Source organism: Bicyclus anynana, chromosome Z (genome assembly GCF_947172395.1).
Source record: "Bicyclus anynana chromosome Z, ilBicAnyn1.1, whole genome shotgun sequence".
NCBI classification, from domain to species: Eukaryota; Metazoa; Arthropoda; class Insecta; order Lepidoptera; family Nymphalidae; genus Bicyclus; species Bicyclus anynana.
Window position 1 is genome coordinate 15554169 of NC_069110.1, and position 21630 is coordinate 15575798.

At 34.7% G+C, this 21630-nt stretch overlaps 2 protein-coding genes across 2 annotated transcripts in view; one reads left to right on the forward strand and one right to left on the reverse strand.

The window, feature by feature from the left end:
* LOC112051812 (SCY1-like protein 2) overlaps positions 1–21630 on the reverse strand; it is a gene marked incomplete in the record, with an annotated part of 207276 nt that overhangs the window by 7588 nt on the left and 178058 nt on the right. The window contains 9 exon segments of the mRNA XM_052890763.1: positions 4744–4884; positions 8768–9024; positions 9161–9422; positions 9676–9809; positions 13806–14055; positions 15078–15246; positions 18357–18502; positions 19618–19741; positions 20737–20867. Coding sequence (XP_052746723.1) covers positions 4744–4884; positions 8768–9024; positions 9161–9422; positions 9676–9809; positions 13806–14055; positions 15078–15246; positions 18357–18502; positions 19618–19741; positions 20737–20867 — 1614 coding nt within the window.
* Positions 10314–13725, forward strand: LOC112048624 (uncharacterized). The gene has a single exon (XM_024086240.2). The coding sequence runs from the start codon at positions 11471–11473 to the stop codon at positions 12221–12223; it is 753 nt and encodes a 250-aa protein (XP_023942008.2). The 5' UTR covers positions 10314–11470; the 3' UTR covers positions 12224–13725.

A 21630-nucleotide genomic window follows, 5' to 3' on the forward strand; every position in this document is an offset into this window, starting at 1 on the left:
GTCCCTATCGCTCTAGGTAGTATCGTGCTAGACAGAGACTGGCAGTGCTGAATTCGACACTCACACCGTCGAGTTACAAAAACATTGTTACAGAATAGCGGTACCAGCAGTGGCGTAGCGTGCCTTGGAGGGTCCTTGTATCAAAATTAGTAGGGGGGGGGGGGGGGGGAATTTAAGCGTAAAGATTGGAAAAATAAAGTGAACACGAAGTACAATTTAATAATTTTTACTTGTGAACGCAAAAATTCAATGATAGCAAAAATTCAATGAAGGTATCAATAATACAGAGCCCCCTGATTATAAAATCAGGGAGCTCCGTATCATCCGTACCTTCCCCAGTTACGATTCCTGGAAGTTCCAGGAATCGCTCAATTCAGAAATGTTTATCATTTTAAAAATGCACGGCTAAGACATACCCGGCCTCACTCACGGCATATGATTATCACAAGTTCAAGTCTTTAACATCTTTGGTAAATTCATGTTTGTCAGTCGTAATCCCAAGGTAGTTCTCCAGTGTCAAAACAGCATATTTTTTAGCTACTCACGACATATTTATATGCTAGACAATCACTGCGTCTAATGATTTGCAGTCTAAGTAGCAGCATGCGTGTATAGCATATCGTGAAAAGCTAATAGCATTGATGAATGTAGTAAAAAATTACCAAGCAATAATTCAACCTGAATTGAAATTTTTATACCACAACTATCAAAAAATAAATAATTGATTAGTCTTACTCCCCCATCTCTTTTGCAAAAAAATCTCATTTCGTATTTAGTAACGTAGGTATATAACAGTAGGTACGAGATTTGAATGCAAAAATAACACTGTAATGGCTGTCCTGTAAAAAAAATCTTCATTTTTCATTCAATAATGTCTGGTAACAATATTTATTTACCACCGTCAGACTGATTATAATTTTATAATATTTAGCAGTGCTGCAAAGCAATGTGCATACTACATAGATACAATTTTAATACGAATAACGCTACGTCGTTTCCATATTCTGAAAGAACGATACTCCGTACTCGATAGTGCACGAATAATACTTGTAAAAAATATAAAAAAAAATCAAAGTAAGTAAGTGTGAAATGGCTTTTATGTCGTAAAAAAGTCGGCTTAAGCTCAAAACTCACTTTTACGTCTCAGACACGTAACAGATAAGTATTGCCCCGACGTCCACTCGCCAGTAACGTTTTACATCACTTCGAATGTCCGAGAGCTGGTGGACATTTTTAATAGGTATTTGAGTCAAGTTAAAAATTGTCCTATACATCTCCTATGCTACCTTAACACTGAATTTATAACCCGTTTCGGGAATAGTAGTAGGAATTTTTAATTTTTGCAAAAAATATCATTCAGGCAATCTAACATTTTTATAAATTTTATTTATTTCTAATTTTAATTTTATAATTTTTAAAAATCGTAATCGTGATAGTGGACCTCTACCCCGATTCCGGAGGGTGTGGGTTTAAATCTGGTCCGGGCATGCACCTCCAATTTTTCTGTTGTGTGCATTTTAAGAAATTAAATATCACGTGTCTCAAACGGTGGAGCAAAACATCGTGAGGAAACCAGCCAGAGAATTTTCTTAATACTCTGCGTTTGTGAAGTCTACCAATCTACATTATGGGTTGATAACGAACGAATATTTAAAAAAATAAAAGTAATTCGAGATAAATTTAGATTTTTTTTCGATATATCTATATATTTATACCTATCAAAGTCGTATAATCTGATTATTTTTTTTTCTATTTAAATGTAAAACTACAGATTGCCTGAAGGATATTTTATGTATAACTCTCTAGTTCTGTGTTAAAAAGCTTGACCTGTATCTTTTGCATAGCATGTAAGACAAGCTTTCAACTTGCCTCAAATACCCAAAAATGTCAACTAGCTCTCGGACTTCCGAAGTAACTTAGGTGTGATGCTGGCGAGCAGACAGCGAGGTGACCGCGCGCGGTAAGCGACTCTTAGCAGAGGCGGATCGTAGCGGAAGCGGGTCATAGCGGAAGCGGGTCGTAGCAGAGGCGATTTCGTTACGTGTCCGAGGTGTAATAATGAGTTTTGATTTTAAAAAGACGAAACTGTTAAGTTTGTGCGCTATTTAATTTACAGACAAGCAAAAAAGCAAAAAAAAAACTAACCTAACGAAGTAAATGAATGTGAATTTAATATTTTAATAGATGTGCCAATTAAAAAAAATCTTAAAAATTATGAATATTGCGAGAGTATGTATTATGAAGTAGGTACCTACAAATACATATTTTTACTTTTAAAAAGTAATATTTAGTTCATCAGGTGAAACAATGATTATAATCTTGAAGGAACCTGTTTGATGTTATGTGAGTAATATTTAAATTGTATGTTTTGTATGGATTTTACCCGATATATCTTGTTATCTACTAGGTAGGTACCTAGTTTAAAAGGTATCTGTCAATGATTATAAAGATATATACGAGTAATTGTTTGGGTGATTGTGCGCAGAAGATAAATATTTACTTGCAGTAAGTGTGATTTACACAATAGTTGAAGTCTTTATATTATATTATTATACTTAAATATTAAGTGATATAATTCTAGGTCATATTTAATTAATTAAATTTAATTAAAATTAAGTTTAGATCGATGTCTAAAATGCACAAAACTATAATTGTATTAATGTTTATTAATATCGTATCATAAAAATATTTTTTTCGTTAAAAGAACGATGTTAAATGTAATTAAGCTTTAAGTAATATATTACAATATGCATATAGAAACATAATATATGTAATAAGATATAGTATATCATAAAAATGTTTAATAGGTGTAAGTCACTATTTTAGTAAATAGCTATTTGGAATTTAAGTATCTATAAAAAAATATTACATCTAAAGTGAGCGTACTTACTCGTACAAACTATTTAATTAAAAAGATTGTGCACACAGTCATCCCAAAATGTCGTGAAAGTATATTTTTAGCTGATTTATTTACACATCTTAGGTTGCATTCAAATTAGTTTCGCCAATTTTCAAACTTGGATTCGGATTCAAATTCGGAATTAACGTTAATTCATTTGTTTCGATCAATGTTGGGGTCTTAAGAACGGGGGATATAATTTACCACTTTAAACTGGAGTTTACTTTATCAACATTAAATTGTGGCAAATTTGGTTGAATTATAAATTACACTGATTTTTTCTTAATACCTAATAATTAAAATAATATCAAATTAATAACTGAATATTATTTATTTAAAAAATGGCTTAAAACTAGTGGCCATAATGCGTTTATTTCACATTATAATATATTACACAAATTTTAAATTGCTCACCAACCCCCGACGCAAAAATTAGTTAGACGTCGATGTTTGTCTGTTCGTGGCATCGTAGCTCAAAAACGCAGTGTTTTTCTTTTCATTTTTGGCGGATGATTAAACTATTAAGTGCTTTACGCGTGCCGGTATAATCGTCAAATGGCAATTAATTGATAATTTCGACCTGATGCTGCAACCAGAATGGTCTCTAGAGAACACAAGTCTAAACTCACGGCGGACATATCCTATTTTTCGGTTCAATAGATTAGTTTCAATGAGTTGGTAGAAACCTTGCATGTAACGATCTTACAATACGATCAAGTTAATCTGGTCCTTTCTTAAACAAAAACAATTTTTGCGTAAGGGGTTTTTATAAGTTTTAATTAAGTGGTTATAATTATAATTAACGCTGTGAGTTATTTCTATAAATAAATATCCGTGCTTGCCTGCGTTTGAAGCTTGACCAAATGAATATTGAATGCACCCTTAATTTAAATGTACTTTGGCACGTTACGTTTGTAATGTTTCACTCTTTGTGTTAAACAAACATTTATAATTTGAATTTTGAAAAGTTTTGTTTAGTATTTTGCAAATATATGTGTAATTTCTTGTTGTGAAAATTAATTAAGTATTATGATTTTCATTTGTATAAAATAAATACCATATCACAGCACCATATACAACTAATTGCTGTATACCGAATTTTGGTAAAATTTTAAATATTATTATTTAATTTTCACCCATAAAATTTTCTAATGTGTATTTTAATATAATTGGACATTAAATTCACATTTTTGCTCAGCAGAGGAATGATATGTCCACATTATACCAATTAAAGCTTACTTTCCATTTCCTACCGCAACATACGACATACACATACATACTTATACGAAAATGAGCGAAATTAGTTTATAATTGAGCTAATGTAAATAAACTCCGAATCAGTCTTATATATATGTATATATATATATAATATATAAATATATATAAATTATAAATAACTCGTAAATTAAAAGAACTTCAAATTACAAGAAAACAGAGTAAAAATTAAAAGCAAAGAAATGTTAACTTGTGATAGTTTTTTACAACATTGAAAGTGGATCTACTGAACATGGAGGGTTCGCACGGGGTTCGCTATGGGCCAATGCGGCAGAACGTGAGAACAGAACAGCAGGGCGCTCCAGCGACTACAGTCGGTGCAGCGCCCGGAACGTTTCACCCGTAAATCGACAAACACAGATCAAGAGTAGAGCGTGTCTATTGCGATTACGAGCAGACTCGAAGACCGATTAACGCGTCAGTGTAATATTGAGTGAGGGGCACTTCCTGACTGCCATGGTAGTGTGCCGCAATGCGTTGCACCCAGCCGCGGTGGCCGTCTGCATCGAGCCCCACGGCGGCTGGGCATGCGGTACACTACCGTGAGAGCCGCCCGGCAAGTGCCTTACCATGCCACTGCTAAGCTGCTGCAAGATTCCAGAGCCGTGGGATCCGCTGAAGCCTGCCGACGTACGCCGGGACCTGATCGACTGCATCGACGACGTCAGCAAGAATGGTACACTTGACGACGTATTCGGCATTGATCCACCCTACACATCGCATAATTACATTGTAGCAGTATACAAGTATACATGGTGTGGTTATCAATCGTTGATAACAATGCACTTTTGGTGACAATTCTTTTACATAACAATAAAATTAAATAAGAAGTCGGTGAAATTAATAAATGGGTTCTGGCATTACAACGCAGGCAAGTTTGAGGTTGGCGTGATATACGTTAAATATTTTGTGAGGCTATAATGAGTCAAACCAGCTAGGCTAGGCTGTAACGATATTTTTATAACTCGCAAGTGCGAGTTTCGAATTTTATCTCTCTCCGTGTGACACGATACTTTAGAATGAGAAAGATAGCGGTGAATTCGAAACTCGATATTTTTATACCTCGCAAGTGCGAGTTTCGAATTCTATCTCTCTCCGTTTGACACGATACTTTAGAATGAGAAAGATAGCGATGAATTCGAAACTTTCACTGGCGAGTTATACAAATTATCGTTAGAGAATAGCCTGATTTTCTACAATGCTGTAACAACGAAATTGTGTTTTCAATCAGTATTAATGAAAATATTGTTTTAATACAAAATACTTTACAAACTTTAACTTTTACTAATCACTTTCCCAATTGCCTACGCTGCGCCTTCTAAATTTAGGTATATCTTTAAATATGATGTCTCATGCAAATGACAAAGTTATGGGGGAGTCATTCATTGTTGCCGCAAAACACGATAGTTGTGTATGTAGACTATACATCTCCTATGGTTGCCGGACTTACCTTTATATTTTGTGGTCATACATGACTAGGTAAGTTCCACATAACAACATAGCGTTTTACCGCCATGGTTCGTATTACTAACCATTCATTCTCGACCCTTCAATGGAAATATTTTTTGTTTGTCCAGTTAGAAATGATTTTATGTCCAAATAAAGAGCTTTGCTAATAAATATAGAAAACAAATATTGAGTTTTATTTCATATCCCATATTTTTTAATAGAAAAATATTTGCTTCAGTGCAGCTTTCCATGTTACTAGTTATATCAAAACAATGATATTTTATTGAATATCTTTGAATAAAAAGATAAGTAAAAATATTTCTTTCATATATAATTAAATATTTTTTTTTGGATTATTATATTCGTGCATAATTTTTCAATATGCTAATAATGAGTGTTTAGATTACTTTCCTCAGAAAATCATGATTTCTATTTATCAATAATATTTTAAGTAGATCATGCAAAAATTTTATTACTCACTTAAAATGGTTAAAAAGATAGGTATATAATTTTGGGATTAATTAAATTTATAGGTAAATCATTAAAAAAAAATATCAGTGAACCAAAGTGAAATAAATAACATACTTTAGTTTTCATATAATTTATGAAACTTAAAAAAAACTTAACTATAATATATTTTACTTAGAAGCAGTTAAGGCATTAAACATTAAACCAGCGATTGAAGCTTGTCGTGCTCACATACTCGTGGTTGTGAAATTAATTAGAAACTACACAACAGATTAAGTTATACGCACGGAGATGTTGCCTATACGAGTGTATGAGATATAATATTAACATGTTATTGTGTAGTAATTTTTGAATAGAGGTAAAATTTATAGAACTTAAATTATGAAACGTTTGCTTAATGAGGGTCATTATAGCAGAAGAGTATTTTATAAAACGAACGAAGTTAGTTTTATAATAGGGACACAATTTGACAAATTTGACAGCTTTGTTGCCCAGTTATACATGTTTCATAATCTAATATATCTAATCTCATGCGATTTACTTACCATATGATGGATATCTTGCTAACATTTGTCGTACATTTTCCACGACTAAAGGTAAAAGATTGATGTGTTGTGTCTGTAGAACTTGGTAGTGTATTTGTAGCAGTTCGGTTTGTAGAATTTGCTAATGTATTTGTAATAGTTGTGTTTGTAACACTGTGTATTTGTAGCAGTTGGGTTTGTAGCACTTGCTAATGTATTTGTATTAGGTCTGTTTGTTGTACTTGCTAATGTATTTGTAACTTAATTTTATATTTTTATTTAATGATCGTATACATTTGATTGTATGTGTTGTCAGCAAATATATAATTGAAATTAATTTAATTGATTAACACTTGGTAGTATATTTGTACGTAGTTGGGTGTATAGCACTTGCTAATGTATTTGTAGTAGTTCTGTTTGCAGCACTTACTAATGTATTTGTAGCAGTTGTATTTGTAGCACTTGGTAGTGTATTTGTATTATTTGCTGATGTATTTGTAGCAGTTGTGGTTGTTACCTATACTTGATAATGTATTTGTAGCTCTTGCTTAGCTATATATTTGTAGTACTTGCTTGCTTTATATTTGTAGCAGTTGTGTATGCAGTACTTGCTAATACATTACGCGAAGTTTGTTCAATATAAGAGCTAGAGACAGTAATTTTGATAAAAACAACATTTGAAGTTTTTTCTACGGGAAAAAAAATGTAATTGTGAGGCGTAGTACATATTTTCATGCCAATAAATTACTGAATCTATCTCTAATATTGCACATACTCAGACAGATATATTAGACAATTCTAAACGAAACATAACTATCTATCTTTTACTTATAAAGTCGCAGATTTGAAAAATAAATTACATGAGATTAGATAAAGTATAGCAGAAAACGTATAACTTGGCATCAAAACACTCGTGTATCTATAACAAAACTCACTTGGTTCATTTTCTAAAATGCACTCGTGTATTATTCAATTTCAACCGTTTCATAATCTACTATTATATTAGAGTAATTATGACTTGTGGCAACATCTAGGTGAAAATTGTATTCTTATTTTATGATGATCGTAGACATTTCAGAAGTCGTAGCTAAACGACAAACATGTAAGAGAGGATCATACTCACGATCATGCTCCGTGCAAGCTGCGTAGAAGAACAAATAGCAACAATGAATGAGACAGCGTTAACCGTTCGGCTTTCAGCCTCAGAGTGGATGAAAAGATGAAGATTGCACTGATTTCTTTAACAATTAGACATCAATGTTTAAAGCATTTTGCAGAGCCCAAAGCTCTCGCCCGACCGCGTATTAGTCGTTGATACTGTACGTGCTGACATTGCATTACAGTTTCAACGAGAGATTTAAAGTACAAATGTTTGAATTAATTTTGAATAGAAATAATTAATTACTCAATGTAAACAAAATAAACTTTATGGCCAATTATTACAGTGAAAACAGACGAGGGTCATTGTAGGTAGAAGACAGTTAGCATTGACAGCTACGGGAGGGACTACTCTCCCTGCGTAGCATTCCACTGCCACATTGACGTGACAAGGCAACATGCATCGCGGATCGTTCACAAAACAGTTTTACGAGCATGCATCACTTCATTATTTCTTGAAGCTTTCGGTCTCTGTCTCCTCGCACGAATGTGAATAGTGACTATGTATGTTATGCGATGAGGTTCATGATCAGACAGATAGAGCTCGCAACACATGATGAACGCCAACCAGGGTCGTGCAGATGGACGTGTGTGATGATGAAGATGGAATGACACGATCTCTCCCAGTCCGTGTGGGAAGAAGACGCGACCGAAGAAGAGGACAGTCCACATTGACTTAAGCTGTTCGAAACCAACATTTAATAGAGGTTGTGGGGACACCTTTTTATGCGACTGTGGTGGTTGAACATCACTTACGCCGCAATGAGACGTGGATGGCACGGACAGGCTCGAGCCTGAGCCGCCCCTTCCTCTGTACTGGTGCGCCTGCCAAAACAATACCGACACTTCACCATTAGCTTGGTAACTCCGACGAACATCTTTATGATTCCTATATATTTGTAATGTTCATTATCGTGTAGATCAAAAAGCACTGGTTTGTGTGAATGAGTTACTTGTGTAGGAGTAGTTCTCTGGTTGCGGTTATGTGACTTACAGTTGGTGGGGATAAGTTCACAGCAGAGCTGCGGCGCTCTTGAGGCCCAATGCTTGAGTGACGACGAGTGGGCAATCCAGATGCACCGCCAGGAGTTCCTCCAGGGGAGGAAGCGCATGATGGAGCAATTTTGATTTTAGGTGCCAACATCGTATTGTCCGATAAGCGACGGTTAGGATATACTTGATTCACTTGCAAGAATTGGTTGCCTTCATTGGTTGCTGAAGTGTTTGATCCGAAGAACCATTGGCCAAGGTCTATAAAATACATCGCAAAATTTTAGTTTTATTGATTTTTTTTTGAATTCTTACTAAAAAAAATGTACCTCATTAAATGTGACTAAAGAAGTTATACAAGTCTAACATTATCACAATTTTGTGTGCCATTACTTACTCCTGAATCCACTGGCCACACTTCCCGTATTAGAAGTGGATGTTTGCGGAACAGTGACGGAGTTTTTGCGAGCCATATCTTCGGCACTAGAAGTCTTACGTTTCTCAACTCGCAAGTTAGGGATATTGAAGGGTGGTGCCGGGATATTGTCAGTGCTCATCTGATGGCGCAGACCACGACGCTCAGGGCTATGCTTGGGCGGGTCTTGTTTCAGTTTGGGGCGCTGGTACTGATCGATATTATCAAGCATGTGGTAGAGGATCTGTTAAAAAAAACCATAATATTAATTAAATAGTATTATTCTTGATTTTGATTATATCTATACTAATATTATAAACAGTAAAAGTTTGTGGGGTCGTTAGAGTTAATAACTGAACTTAATCGCTTTTGAAAATACTTTTACCAATTTTTACAAAGCCACCTTGGACCAGAACTTATCTCATACTTTTCATCCTTGAAACATCAATGGTTTCTACAGGCTTTCCGCTAGTTGCTAAATAAATTAAAAGCTTTACCTCCATGAGACTTCCGAACTGGTCCACGGTCAAAGCAGGGTTGACAGTTTGCGGAGCCAATGATGGTATCATCCTTGTAGCCATCACATTAATTAATCCACATTTTTCGTCCACAAGTATGCACCTATATAGTCCTGTAAATCGTTTGTATCGACTATGAACTTGAATAAACATGCTGGTTAACATCCACATTTCGCTTTTGTTAAAATACTACATTTATTTTAGAATATATTCGCAATGCTTAACATACTTACGCGTGTCGCAAAGCTATATTTAGATTGAAAGTTAGGGAACATAGCTGAGTTAGCTACAGTATATAATGCTATATAATACTGTAGTTGTGCCCCAAAAAACATGATGGGCTGCAAATTATATAAAGGATGAGAATTGAATACAGTGCCGAGCAATGAGACTGATGAGATTGATGAGGACAACAATGGATCATGGTCATGATACAAGAACACTTTGTTAGTTAAAAAGAACTTCAATACTTACATACTTTTTAAAACACACATTGATATTGTTCCAATTTGCTCGCTGCAGCTAATACAATTTTATAAAAACAAATTTCATAAGCTTTTACAGTATTCTAAACTAAACTTTGGATAAATAAGAACAATGCTGCCATGAATGATGTAACAAATAACCATGTTCTATTTATTTTATTTTGGAGGTAGAGGAAGAGTAGAGTACTAAAGTTAAAAACGTGTTAGTGTGTGTAAACTTGTCTGAAGCCATAATAGCTCAGTGGTGAAGGAGCCAGTCTCATCACTGAGAGATGGGGGTTCGATTTCCGTTCCCTGGACTAGCCTGTGACAATAGTCCAGGGAGCGGAATGGGGGAGGTTAGGAGTGGCGCTAACGGTTTTCCGACTATTTGTAGTCATATTTAAAAGATATGGAAAATATTTTTAAAAGAAAACTAAAGAAAAGTCAACGAAATGAAATTTAGAGTATTATGGGGGGATGGGGTCTGACATCAAAACCAGCTTACAAAAACCCTTCCCAAACGTAGTATAATCTATACTATTTATACACTTCTGAATCCAAATATTCGAATGTGAGCTATGGGAGTCTAGGTACTTATTACTATTCTCCTCTGTTCATCAACCTTCAACCATCGATATCTAAAACTGTGGTAAATTTAATTCTTTATGTACCTATAATCTACAGTAGACAGATTGACAGGTGTCAAAGTCGTAAACACTTAGCTCCGTATAAAACAGTGATTAAAATTATTAAATCTAGAATTTCCCACAATATAAAGTGATTATTTTGTTCGTAACAGTGTAATACATCTCATAAAGTATCAAAAAGTCATTAAATAAAGATATCGTGCAAATAAATACCCTAAAACGAGTGGTCTGTACTTACTGGATTATAGTGACTATTATATAATTTAAATGTAAACAACACTGTTCATCAACTGTTATTTAAACACAAACTATCATTGTGAACACAAATTATATACTTTTGGAACGTTTTAATGAAGTTACAACAACACTAACGCTAAGATAAACGCAAGTTTAAAGTGTAACTGTCACCCACCCGCAATTCGCAAAACGGCGGTCAATCAGCTGACGAGTGTAGGCAGCGCATAGTACCGTGTGCAAGCGATTCTCGCGGTTGCGTACACGGCACAAGTACCATTTTCGGGCGTCGTGCGCCGCGCTGCGTGTCTCACTCGCTATACGTTTTATCTAAGACTAGCGGTTGCCTGGGACTGCGCCCGCGGAGGTGAATAATTGGACCTGTTAGAGTTTTTTATTATAACTATAGATTCTTAGAAGCTAAAAATGGAAAATCAATTCCAAATTTTATTTGAAAAAATGAAAAATGAAATGCGAAACCAAACAGACGAATTAAAAGAATCTATATTAGAGAAATTAGACGAAAAACTACAACCAATTATAGCAGAAAATAAAAACTTGAAAACAAAATTGGATAATCTTGAGAAAGAAATAGAAAGCCTGAAAAGAGGGAAAAAGCAAAATAACTTAATAATTTACGGAGTTAAAGAAGATGAAAAATCTACGCCAGAAATAATACAGAAAGTGAAGGAAATCTTCAAAGCCGACTTAGACCTACATTTTGAAGACTATGAGGTAAATAAAATTTATCGAATTGGAAATAAACAAAGCTCATGTAAAAAACCTAGACCTATCCTATTTTCCTTTGTAAATGAATGGAAGAAAAGCGAAGTAATGAAAAGAAAGAAAAGTTTTAAAGATGTATATGTGTCAGAAGACTATAGTAAGGAAGTTTTAGAAAAGAGGAAAATGTTGCAGTCGCAACTGAAAGAGGAGAGGAATAAAGGAAACATCGCATATTTAAAATTCGACAAACTAATAATTAGAGAGAAAGTTGATAACACAAAAAATGAAAAAAGAAAAAGAGAAATGTCAACATCACCGCAACAAAATACACAACCAAGAAAACAACAATATATGAAACCATCCAACAAACTGAATGCTTATGATTTGATGAAGATTAGATCTAACTCCCTTCCTTCGAATACGAGTAGAAATACAACAACCAATAAGCAATGAAAACTAACTACCTATGAACTGAAACTACCGGATAACAATAAAAAACTAAAATTAAGATACACGAACTCACATCTTCCAAGACGGTTGGTCACCGAGGAAGATTATGACCACTACCTTCCAAAGGAGATAAATTCAAATATATGTATATAAAAAAAAATCTCGAAAACCATGAAACAAAAATAATTATACCTTTCGTTCACATGAACGAATAGGTAACAAAATGGCGAGGACCGCCAGGCAATCCAATCCAGACAATCTGACAAACTGCTGTTGTATAGGTAGACCCTACATACGCTGGAACCGCAATGGAAACAAAGTTATTAAAAATAGCAATCCTTGGAAGAGGCCTTCACCTGAGAGGGGTTCCTAATAGTATAAATATAAATAAGTTAAATATGGTACATTGTAAATATTTTCCTTTCTTTGTCTGTTTAAAAAAATCTTTATTTAAAATAACGTACCAGTTTGTAAAATCTATTTAGGAAATAAAAGGCTTTTTTATTTTTTTTTTTATTTTTATTTATTTATTTAATCTACAGTAGGCAGGTTTCCTCACAATGATTTTCTTTCACCGTTTGAAGCACGTAATATTTAACTTGTTAAAATGCACCGTTTGAGACTCAAAACTGAAAAGTTGGAGGTGCACGCTCCGGACCAGATTCGAACCTACGTCCTCCGAATCAAAGGCAGAGTTTATATCCACTTTATCACGGCTTTGCGGTACCTATTACCACGAACTAACTAAATATTTTTGGATTGCACTTTATTTTAATCCATGTTCTTATTTTCCAAAGTTAGTTCTAGATTCCCATATGATTGAAGCCGGATTCATATAGGAGTGTTGCGTTGTGCTGTGAACACTACACCACGCCATTTGACATCTACGGACATATTTATAAACATGAACCAACATTTAAAACTCAATTTTTTTCAAACTAAAGTGAATTTCAAATAGTAGAAATAAGGTCCACTTTAGTTTGAAGAAAATTGAGGTTTAAATCTTTTGTTTATATTTTTTTGTCCAATAGTGAGTAAAGATAGATTTGCCCGTGTTAATTTTCGCCGTGCGGCACCAGTCGCCTCGCTTGTAAATGTAGTTGCCATGCAATTTTCTTTATTTCCAAAGAAAATGTTGAGTAGAGCGGATATTTTAAAGAGGCACACAGTTTAAAAAGCTCATTCGGCGAGTAATTTTCTGCGACTGACCAAAAACTATTTGCACGGTCAAAGTCAAGGTGAACATTCATTTATTTTAAGGTTACAAGCACTTTTGAAACTTCAGGTTATATTACGATTACGATTATCATGGTGATAAATTAAGTCGAATACTTAAAATTAAAGTTACGAGGTTTTTCAAACGCGCCTTGGTCCAAGAATAGGCTACAATAAACTCTGCCAATTCTGGCTAGTTACCCGTCGAATGCAACTGGTTGCCGCACGGCAAATCTCGGATGGCATCTTACTTTGGGGCTTTCAATATTAGTCACTTGTAGAGTAATGTCAACGATATCATATTATAACACGTGCGTACAACATAACACTCCATGAGATTCCAGCTTCACAAGATAAAAAATATACTTACTGACGACCCGTGCAGTAATATCTGGATCTGTGAGCCTCATAAGCAGAAGCGAAGGTAGCACTTCTTCCAGAATTTGCTTCTTTTCCAAGCGTATCATGACTTTTTCATAGAATCCAAGAACCAGGCTTATCTTTTTGACATCATTTGAATGTTTCTCAAGCAGAATCCTCACTTTACCAAGCACGATGTTATGTAAAACAGCGTCAGACAATTGTTCGGCAACGTTTTGTACAGCTATCAGAGATGCCGTCTAAAAAAAGAGTTAATTGTTACGAAAACTGATGGTTGACGCCCTACAAATAATGGGATTATTTTCTTAGTTCAATATATTTTTTTTCTAATAATACCAAATATCTGCAGCATACAAAAAATAAAAATATGTAATTGTAGCTGTGCAGATGGCCGCCATTTTGGTTCATACTTTTTTGCCAAGGTATATACTTAATAGATAAATTACTAAGAGTACGCCGGTTTCACTGCCTTCTCATAAGTGCCAGATAGTCAAAACGTTTAAACGTCATTACACGCTTTAAATTAGCTTCACTATGTATGTATTAAAAAAAATCTTGGAATCTTAGTTTGACCCACTTCCCGGTTTTCGAGGATGAAAGCACACGCTCTGACTTCTGATGACAATACATGACTAGCTAAGAAACGTCATTACAAATCCAATATGGCGGCCTCCCCAAGAAAGCGGACTGGCTGTTTGAAATCCACCCCCATGATCCAGATATCAGATATCAAATTTGCTGTCAGTAATACGAATAAGATAGTCACGTGACTTAAATCCAATATTTTGTAATTTTTAGTGCGTGCTAAAATCGTGTTTTTTAAACTATTTAAAGTTTTCTTAGTAGGTAATTGTATGTAGAATGACAAAGACAAAACTTGTAAAAAAGCTTGACTTGACTTTGATGTTGTCACTTATAAGAAGGTTGTGGAACCGGTACTTGGAGTTGTAACTGAAAGAACATATTTTGTAATCATCATTTTCGTCCCATATTCGGGCCCACAGTTGAGCATGTCTTCTCCCTCAATGAGGATAGGCTAATAGACCACCACTCTGGCCAAATGCGGATTGGCAGACTTCACACACGTAGATAATTAAGAAAATTCTCCATGCTGGTTTCCTCACCACGTTATTCCTTCACCGGACCGCATGCCCCGGACAGGATTCAAACCTACGCCTTCCGAATCGAAGGCAGAGGTCAAGGCCGTGATAGTCCAACAACTATAATGTTTAAATAACTGACTGAAAAGTGATAGACTGACCTGAATAGTGTTTATCTGGTTATCCAGCGCGAAGTAGAGGAGAGGCAACATGTGCTTGTTGAATTCATCTCTAGGGCACTTTTGCATTATAACATGCAGGTTCTCAAACAGTACGAAGGGCGCATCCACTGTCTTTGGAGAACTCATTAGGTGCCTGAAATCTATCATCCTAAATCTGAACATAGTATACGTCTTTTACCCGATTTGAAGTAATTATATGCATTGTATATACATATACATTGTAGATACAGGATGCTCGGGAGTATTTCCCATAATTCTGGTGTTATATTCTTTACCGAAAATTAATTAAAAATATTCAAGGAACATGTGTTCTAAAATTAATATTTTCGGGGTAAATAACATTTCTGTAAATATATCTTAAAATGTGTTCCATACACTCATCCTCATAATTATGACGTAGCAAAATTTGACGTCTCCTTAAATGCAAGGATAGTTATAGGCGTGTATTACATGGATATTCGGAATTATTTGAATTACTTTGTATGAAAACAAAAAGTTTTTATTTTTTAGTTACAAAAATATTTGTTATACAGTTCTGCTCCTATAAGTGGACTCTTCAACACCTTGAAGTTATAGGAAAGACTCCCGAGCACCCTGTATATTACAGAAGTCAAAGTTAAAAGTCATTTATTTCAATTAGCCTTAGTTTACAAGCACTTTTAAAACGTTTCTTTTTTTTAAGACAAGTTAGCCCTTGGCTGCGATCTCACCTTCTACCCATAAAGTTATGTCATGACTCTAATGGGGACAATTTGGTCTGAAAAGAGTCCTCAACAAACATAGCCAGGGTATAATTTTTTGTTTATCACCATTTTACAATGTTACCTAGAACTACGCACTGCTATGAGGACATAAATGAAAAATCTTAGCCGTGAATAAATTTTTACATTTCAATCTATCTGATGAAGACTGTTTTTACCGATATGAAGTTATTTAAAACTACTCAATCGAGAAATATTGTTCATTAATAAAAAGATGAGACCTTATCACGGCCTCTCTGGGACAATTACTAGTGCTGTATGCTCTTACCAGAGAGAGCCTGCGTTCGATTCCCAGCTCGGGAATCAAACCTAAGTTCTAAGTGGCTAGTTACCACCCTACCGGCAAAGACGTACAGACAAACCGTTTAGCTCTCCCATATGATGCTGCGTAAAAACCGTCAGAAGTATGGGTAAGAATAACCTGAGTGCCTAGTGGGAGTTTTCAATGTTTTCATACTGTGACGATCACGTAAACGTAATCGTGAATTTCTAATGAATTGAAACAGCGCCATCTAGCGGCACCACTTCAGAACTGTTTCAATTCCTTAGAAATTCGCGTTTACGTTAACGCCATCGTCACAGTATGTAAACATATAAAACTCCCACTAGTCACTCAGGTTAGAATTACATTAGGTGAGATCGCAGCTAAGGGCTAATTTAACATAAAATTATTTTCTATCTGAAAAGGTAAGAATTAAGATAAATCTTTAATATAATAGTAAAAACGGCAGGCAATTTTATGGGTTACAGACACATAACCTTCCGTAGAAACGACATAGCGAAAGAAGCTTATAGGTAAAACAGAAGTGATTTTCATAACATCCATATTAATTAAAACGTAGAAGTGTGCCTGTGTGGAATCAGTACACGGCGTTATCGGTAAACAAATTTTTATACTGACTTTGGGACATCTTCTTAACTACTTACTGAAATATCTAATTAAACTTTTAGGTAAGTTCTTGAAAAATCTGGTACCTACTGGTAATTGGATCTATCGAGTTTGAGCACTTTAATCACAAGTTATAAGTATCAAGCGTTGGTGTGTCGCAACATAATTACTTCTAGAAATCGACATTTTTTTTACCTGATCGTGAATAGGGACGATGAAAGTTTCTTAAATTATATATAAATTAGGAGTATGCTAATAGTAAAGCAATTTTCTAACAGTAACTGGATATCTGCGATCATTACTTTCGGATCTACAGGGATTTAAAAAGTCAGATTTGCGGTACTGCCACGGATCCCTGAAAAACGCCCCATACAAAATGGCACGAATTAATGACGTCATCGAGTCGCTGATCGATTTGTATGGGCGTTGAAATAAAATTACAACTATCTTTCTTACCTGTACGTTCATGTTTGTAGTGCACATATTGAAAAATGTCACGTTTAATATAACAAAGCTAAAAATGTATTAATTTTCTATAAAAGAAGTTTAGTAGTTTTTGAAATTTTAAAATCTCATTTATTTTGCAAACATCGAGTAAACCTTTGTTTTTTACATAATTATTAATTAGTTGACATTGACCTTATTTACCCGAATGTATTATAAAAATCAATATATTCAAACCTAGTCATCTTCCCCATTATCACAATTCATAATTTATTTTATCAGGGGCAATATAACTTGTGACACAAAGCTAAACGACTGGCGATTTTTTCAAAAATCATGATATTTTCAATATTCATGATTTACTTTGTCACCAGCAGTATAAAACACCATTCGTGGGCATGTGAATACGCCCTTAGTTGCATTTTGTGCTCAAATGTTTTGGATAACAGGGCATTGTGTTGGCGGATCTTTTGTCTTACATAGATTGTATATTATACTCAATCAGGCTTTCTATACTACGCTGGTATTGCATTACTAAATAGTGCGGTTAACATTAGTTTATTATTTAAGTAAAGCGATATAATTTATATTGTATATCCTCAGAACAGACAACGCTATAGTCTGGCAAGTTTGTTGATGACACTCCCATGATATGCGGGCGACGGGGGGAAAGACTGCGTGAGTGTGAAATCGGACGTGCTGGGAAGTGAGGTGCCTCAGTCGTGGTTTATTCATTCATCGCTACAAGCCCGCGCGGACCTGCGGGAGTGTTACAAACGAAGTTGCCAAGCTATAAAAGCTAACGCTGTGTAACACATTTAAACTGATAATTATAAAGAGGTAAAGTTTCTGGTGTTGTTTATATATGTTGGATAGTTTAAGCCGATTTTATAAATTCTTTTACAAAGTTACGTTATTTGTGAGTTTTATAGGCTATATTTTGTCTCATATTTTCACCGCAACGGAAACTACGTGACTGAAACCGCGGAGCATCGGCTAGTAATTTATATTATATGGATCTTGTAGTGGCGTGCACCACATAGATGCAAAAAACGCTCTATACGCACCATACTATACATATGTATGGCGCCTACCCTAGTTGAAAACTTTGTGCACAGCACTGGATTAAAGAGTACTAGCAGAGTAATAATTCAATATGCTCACTTCAAAGTGGGCAGGACGTGAGTTTCGAACTCTTCTGTTGTAGACTCGTTGGTCAACCACACGATTGGCATCAGCACGTCATCCAACACTTCGCCAGCCTTCACTTCCAGGTGCAGGATCGGCCACACGTGTTGCCAACGGAGTTTCTGAAAGGCATTCAATTATTCACACCACTGAGAGTACCATCCGTGTTACTTTACGACCGTTGCTTTTAAGATCCGCAAGGCACATAAAACAGTACATCCATTCGCTTGAGCGAAGTTTTTATAATGTTATAATGAATAAAGAAGTAGAAGAGGAGTATTAAAATATTGTATTAATCTCAGAGTAAATTTTCATTACACAAAAAAATAGATGAAACGAAAACAAAAGCATAGACAAGAAAAATGTTTATATTACGTAGTTCGGTTCATTTACCTACTGTGCAGGTTTAGAAACACTAATCAAATTAACTACATTACAAAACAGTATACGCGTTGAATTGAGAACCTCGTCTTTTTTAAGTCGTTTAAAAATATTGATACGAGAATTAGACTTATCACAACATTTTGACGACTTCATGTGTAATTGTAAAAGGTGAGGGTAGTACTAAAGAACTGTGTGAATACTATTCTATTCTTCAAACCTTTGTTCCCTTGTGATTATTTATCAATAAGATAATGATGATCGAAAATAGGATTTAGTATATATTTTTAAATGGGTCCACGAAATGAAACGCATATTAAAAGATAAATGAGTTCGCTAAGATTCGCATGAGCAAAAACGTTAAGCGATCTTATTAGGTATATACGAGCATTAAAGCTGACAACAATACGAGTGCAGGTTGACTGTAAACAAAACCAACTTTATAACGAGCCACATGTGTGAGTACAAAAGGCTCGTGTGTAATAATGAATAGAACACTCAATAGGCATTTATATTTTAAGTGCAAAACGTAGTGATTATAAACTCCTTGTTTTAAGCGTTTGATGTAATTCAAATCCATCACCATCTTTAAAAAGTTACTACAAAATTATAACGTTACTGATAATATTTCAATTTTGCTGAATCAACAAAAAAGTTAATTTCAACTATCAATTATTGAATTCATAAAACCTACAATAATTTGCCTTTGTTGTTGAAAAAATGTTTTCTTATAACACAACATGTGCACCCTCCAATAAAAAGGAGACTAAATTAAAAAAAAAGGTACCACATTTTTGTAAACATAACCTTTTCCTTTGGTACTATAATAAATTTTTTATCATAATATCTCTGTTACCTTTGGTATGAACGGGAGTGCTTCAAGCAGTGCACCACGATAGAAGTTTGATTTCGACACAGGATCCTTCAGTGTTATGACGTCCAAGAATTGCATTGCTTGGATAGCCGGCTCGGTTTGACATCTACTCATGAGGGCATAATTAGATCAGCAAGCATTTACGTTGCACATTCATTACTTAACATTAGAAAGACGGAAAAAAAATCTTTCCAAGAAAGACGGGTAGCGTTACGTTTACCTATTACACGCTGATATTAGAATAACATAAATGGATTATTGAAATACGAACAATTTTTTTTTTCACGAGAAGTTGCTAGATTTGTTAAAACGAAATATAATTTGTTAAGCTTCATAATCGGTCAAAAGACCCCCGTCTTTCTAGTGTTAAATTATACAGTGTATGTATGTAAGGTCTTCGAACAAAGTAACTTGATTGAAGACCTTTATCAAAATATAGAGTAGATTATGAATTACGGATTAAAAATTTCGAGAATATTTTAATTAATGAATGAAATGTTTTTTAGAGCCCGTTTTACCACGTTTCGTTAAGTTACACATTTACAGTTTGACATTCTAAACCTAAGTTTTGTCACTTTGTTACTTTATGTCAAACTAGAAGGCGCCCGCGACTCAGTCCGCGTGAAATCTGTTTTTTTAGAAATTTATTGGAAATCATGGATTTTCCCGGATGAAAAGTAGTTTGCGTCAAGATCCAATTTATTTCTATAAATTTCATCTAAATTGGTACGTTAGTTTAAAATTGAAAAGGTAACAGGCAGACAGACAAACTTACATTAGCATTTAAAATATAATGATAAAGACAAAACTTTGAATAAGCTATCCGACACTCACCAGAAGGTGGTGAAAACGAGCCCTTATAATAAATACACTATAATTTAAAAACAAAATTATATAAGTACCATTTCTTACTCTCCTTTGTTTTATCTCATAATAGTAAAACTTTTAAGCAAAAGAAAAACATTAGGTTAAATAACATAAATTGAAATTCAAGGGATGTAATTTCTTCATCATTCCTTGATTATATTTCAACTTTTTCGAAATGAAATTATGTTATGAAACTGTCTGACATGAAGTGTTAATGTAAAATGAATAACGCACTTGAAGAAGTTGATCAGAGGCAGCAGTTGAGTAGTTGGTCGAGGATGCGGGTCTCGTGAGAGCATCCGTTGGACAGCCTCTTGTAGGCCAGCGGGAATCCGCGGCAACACTGCGTTCACTTGCTGTTCCAACTGCAAACATGAGAAGTCAGTACAAGGTGCTTCATTATACGACGCTAGATGCTGGCGGCTCGATACTGTGATGGTTGGTGGCATGGTTTATTCTCTAGAGTCTAGAACATCTATTCTCAAAGTGGTCCAGGGGTCTTTGGAAGTCTCGGCAGGGGTCTACATTGCCGTGACATAGAAATGGGGGCTCAAATGATTTGTGAATTGATTACTTCCTTGTGTTTTGAGTACATATCAAAAATTCATGTTGGCTGAACTTTTTCCCTAGACAATTTTGTCATCCACTTATCAGCACAATTTTTTTTTTTTTAATTTTTTTTTATTATTTAGCCCTTGACTACAATCTCACCTGATGGTAAGTGATGATGCAGTTTAAGATGGAAGCGTGCTAATTTGTTAGGAGAAGGATGAAAAGGATGATGTTATTTCGTGGTGGCTGTTGATTCAGCTGCAACGAAAATTTCCATAGGTCTAATCTGTCGAGTACATTTTTGTCGAGTTTCAGATGAAAATTTAGCAATGGCCCCACCTGAACCAGTGAAATTAAAAAGTGGTCTATGAGAAAACAAAGTTTGGGAACCTCTGGTCTAGAATATTAAATGTACCTACTAATTAATTAATCACTGTACAAATAATTAATATGTGTGAATATAATATTGTAAATTACAATGTTAGGTGTTTTTTGTAATGATATTGCAAGCTGTAGGGCAGAATTTGGTGTTTATTTCAATAAGATCTGACTGTAACCTGAATACGCAATAAATAA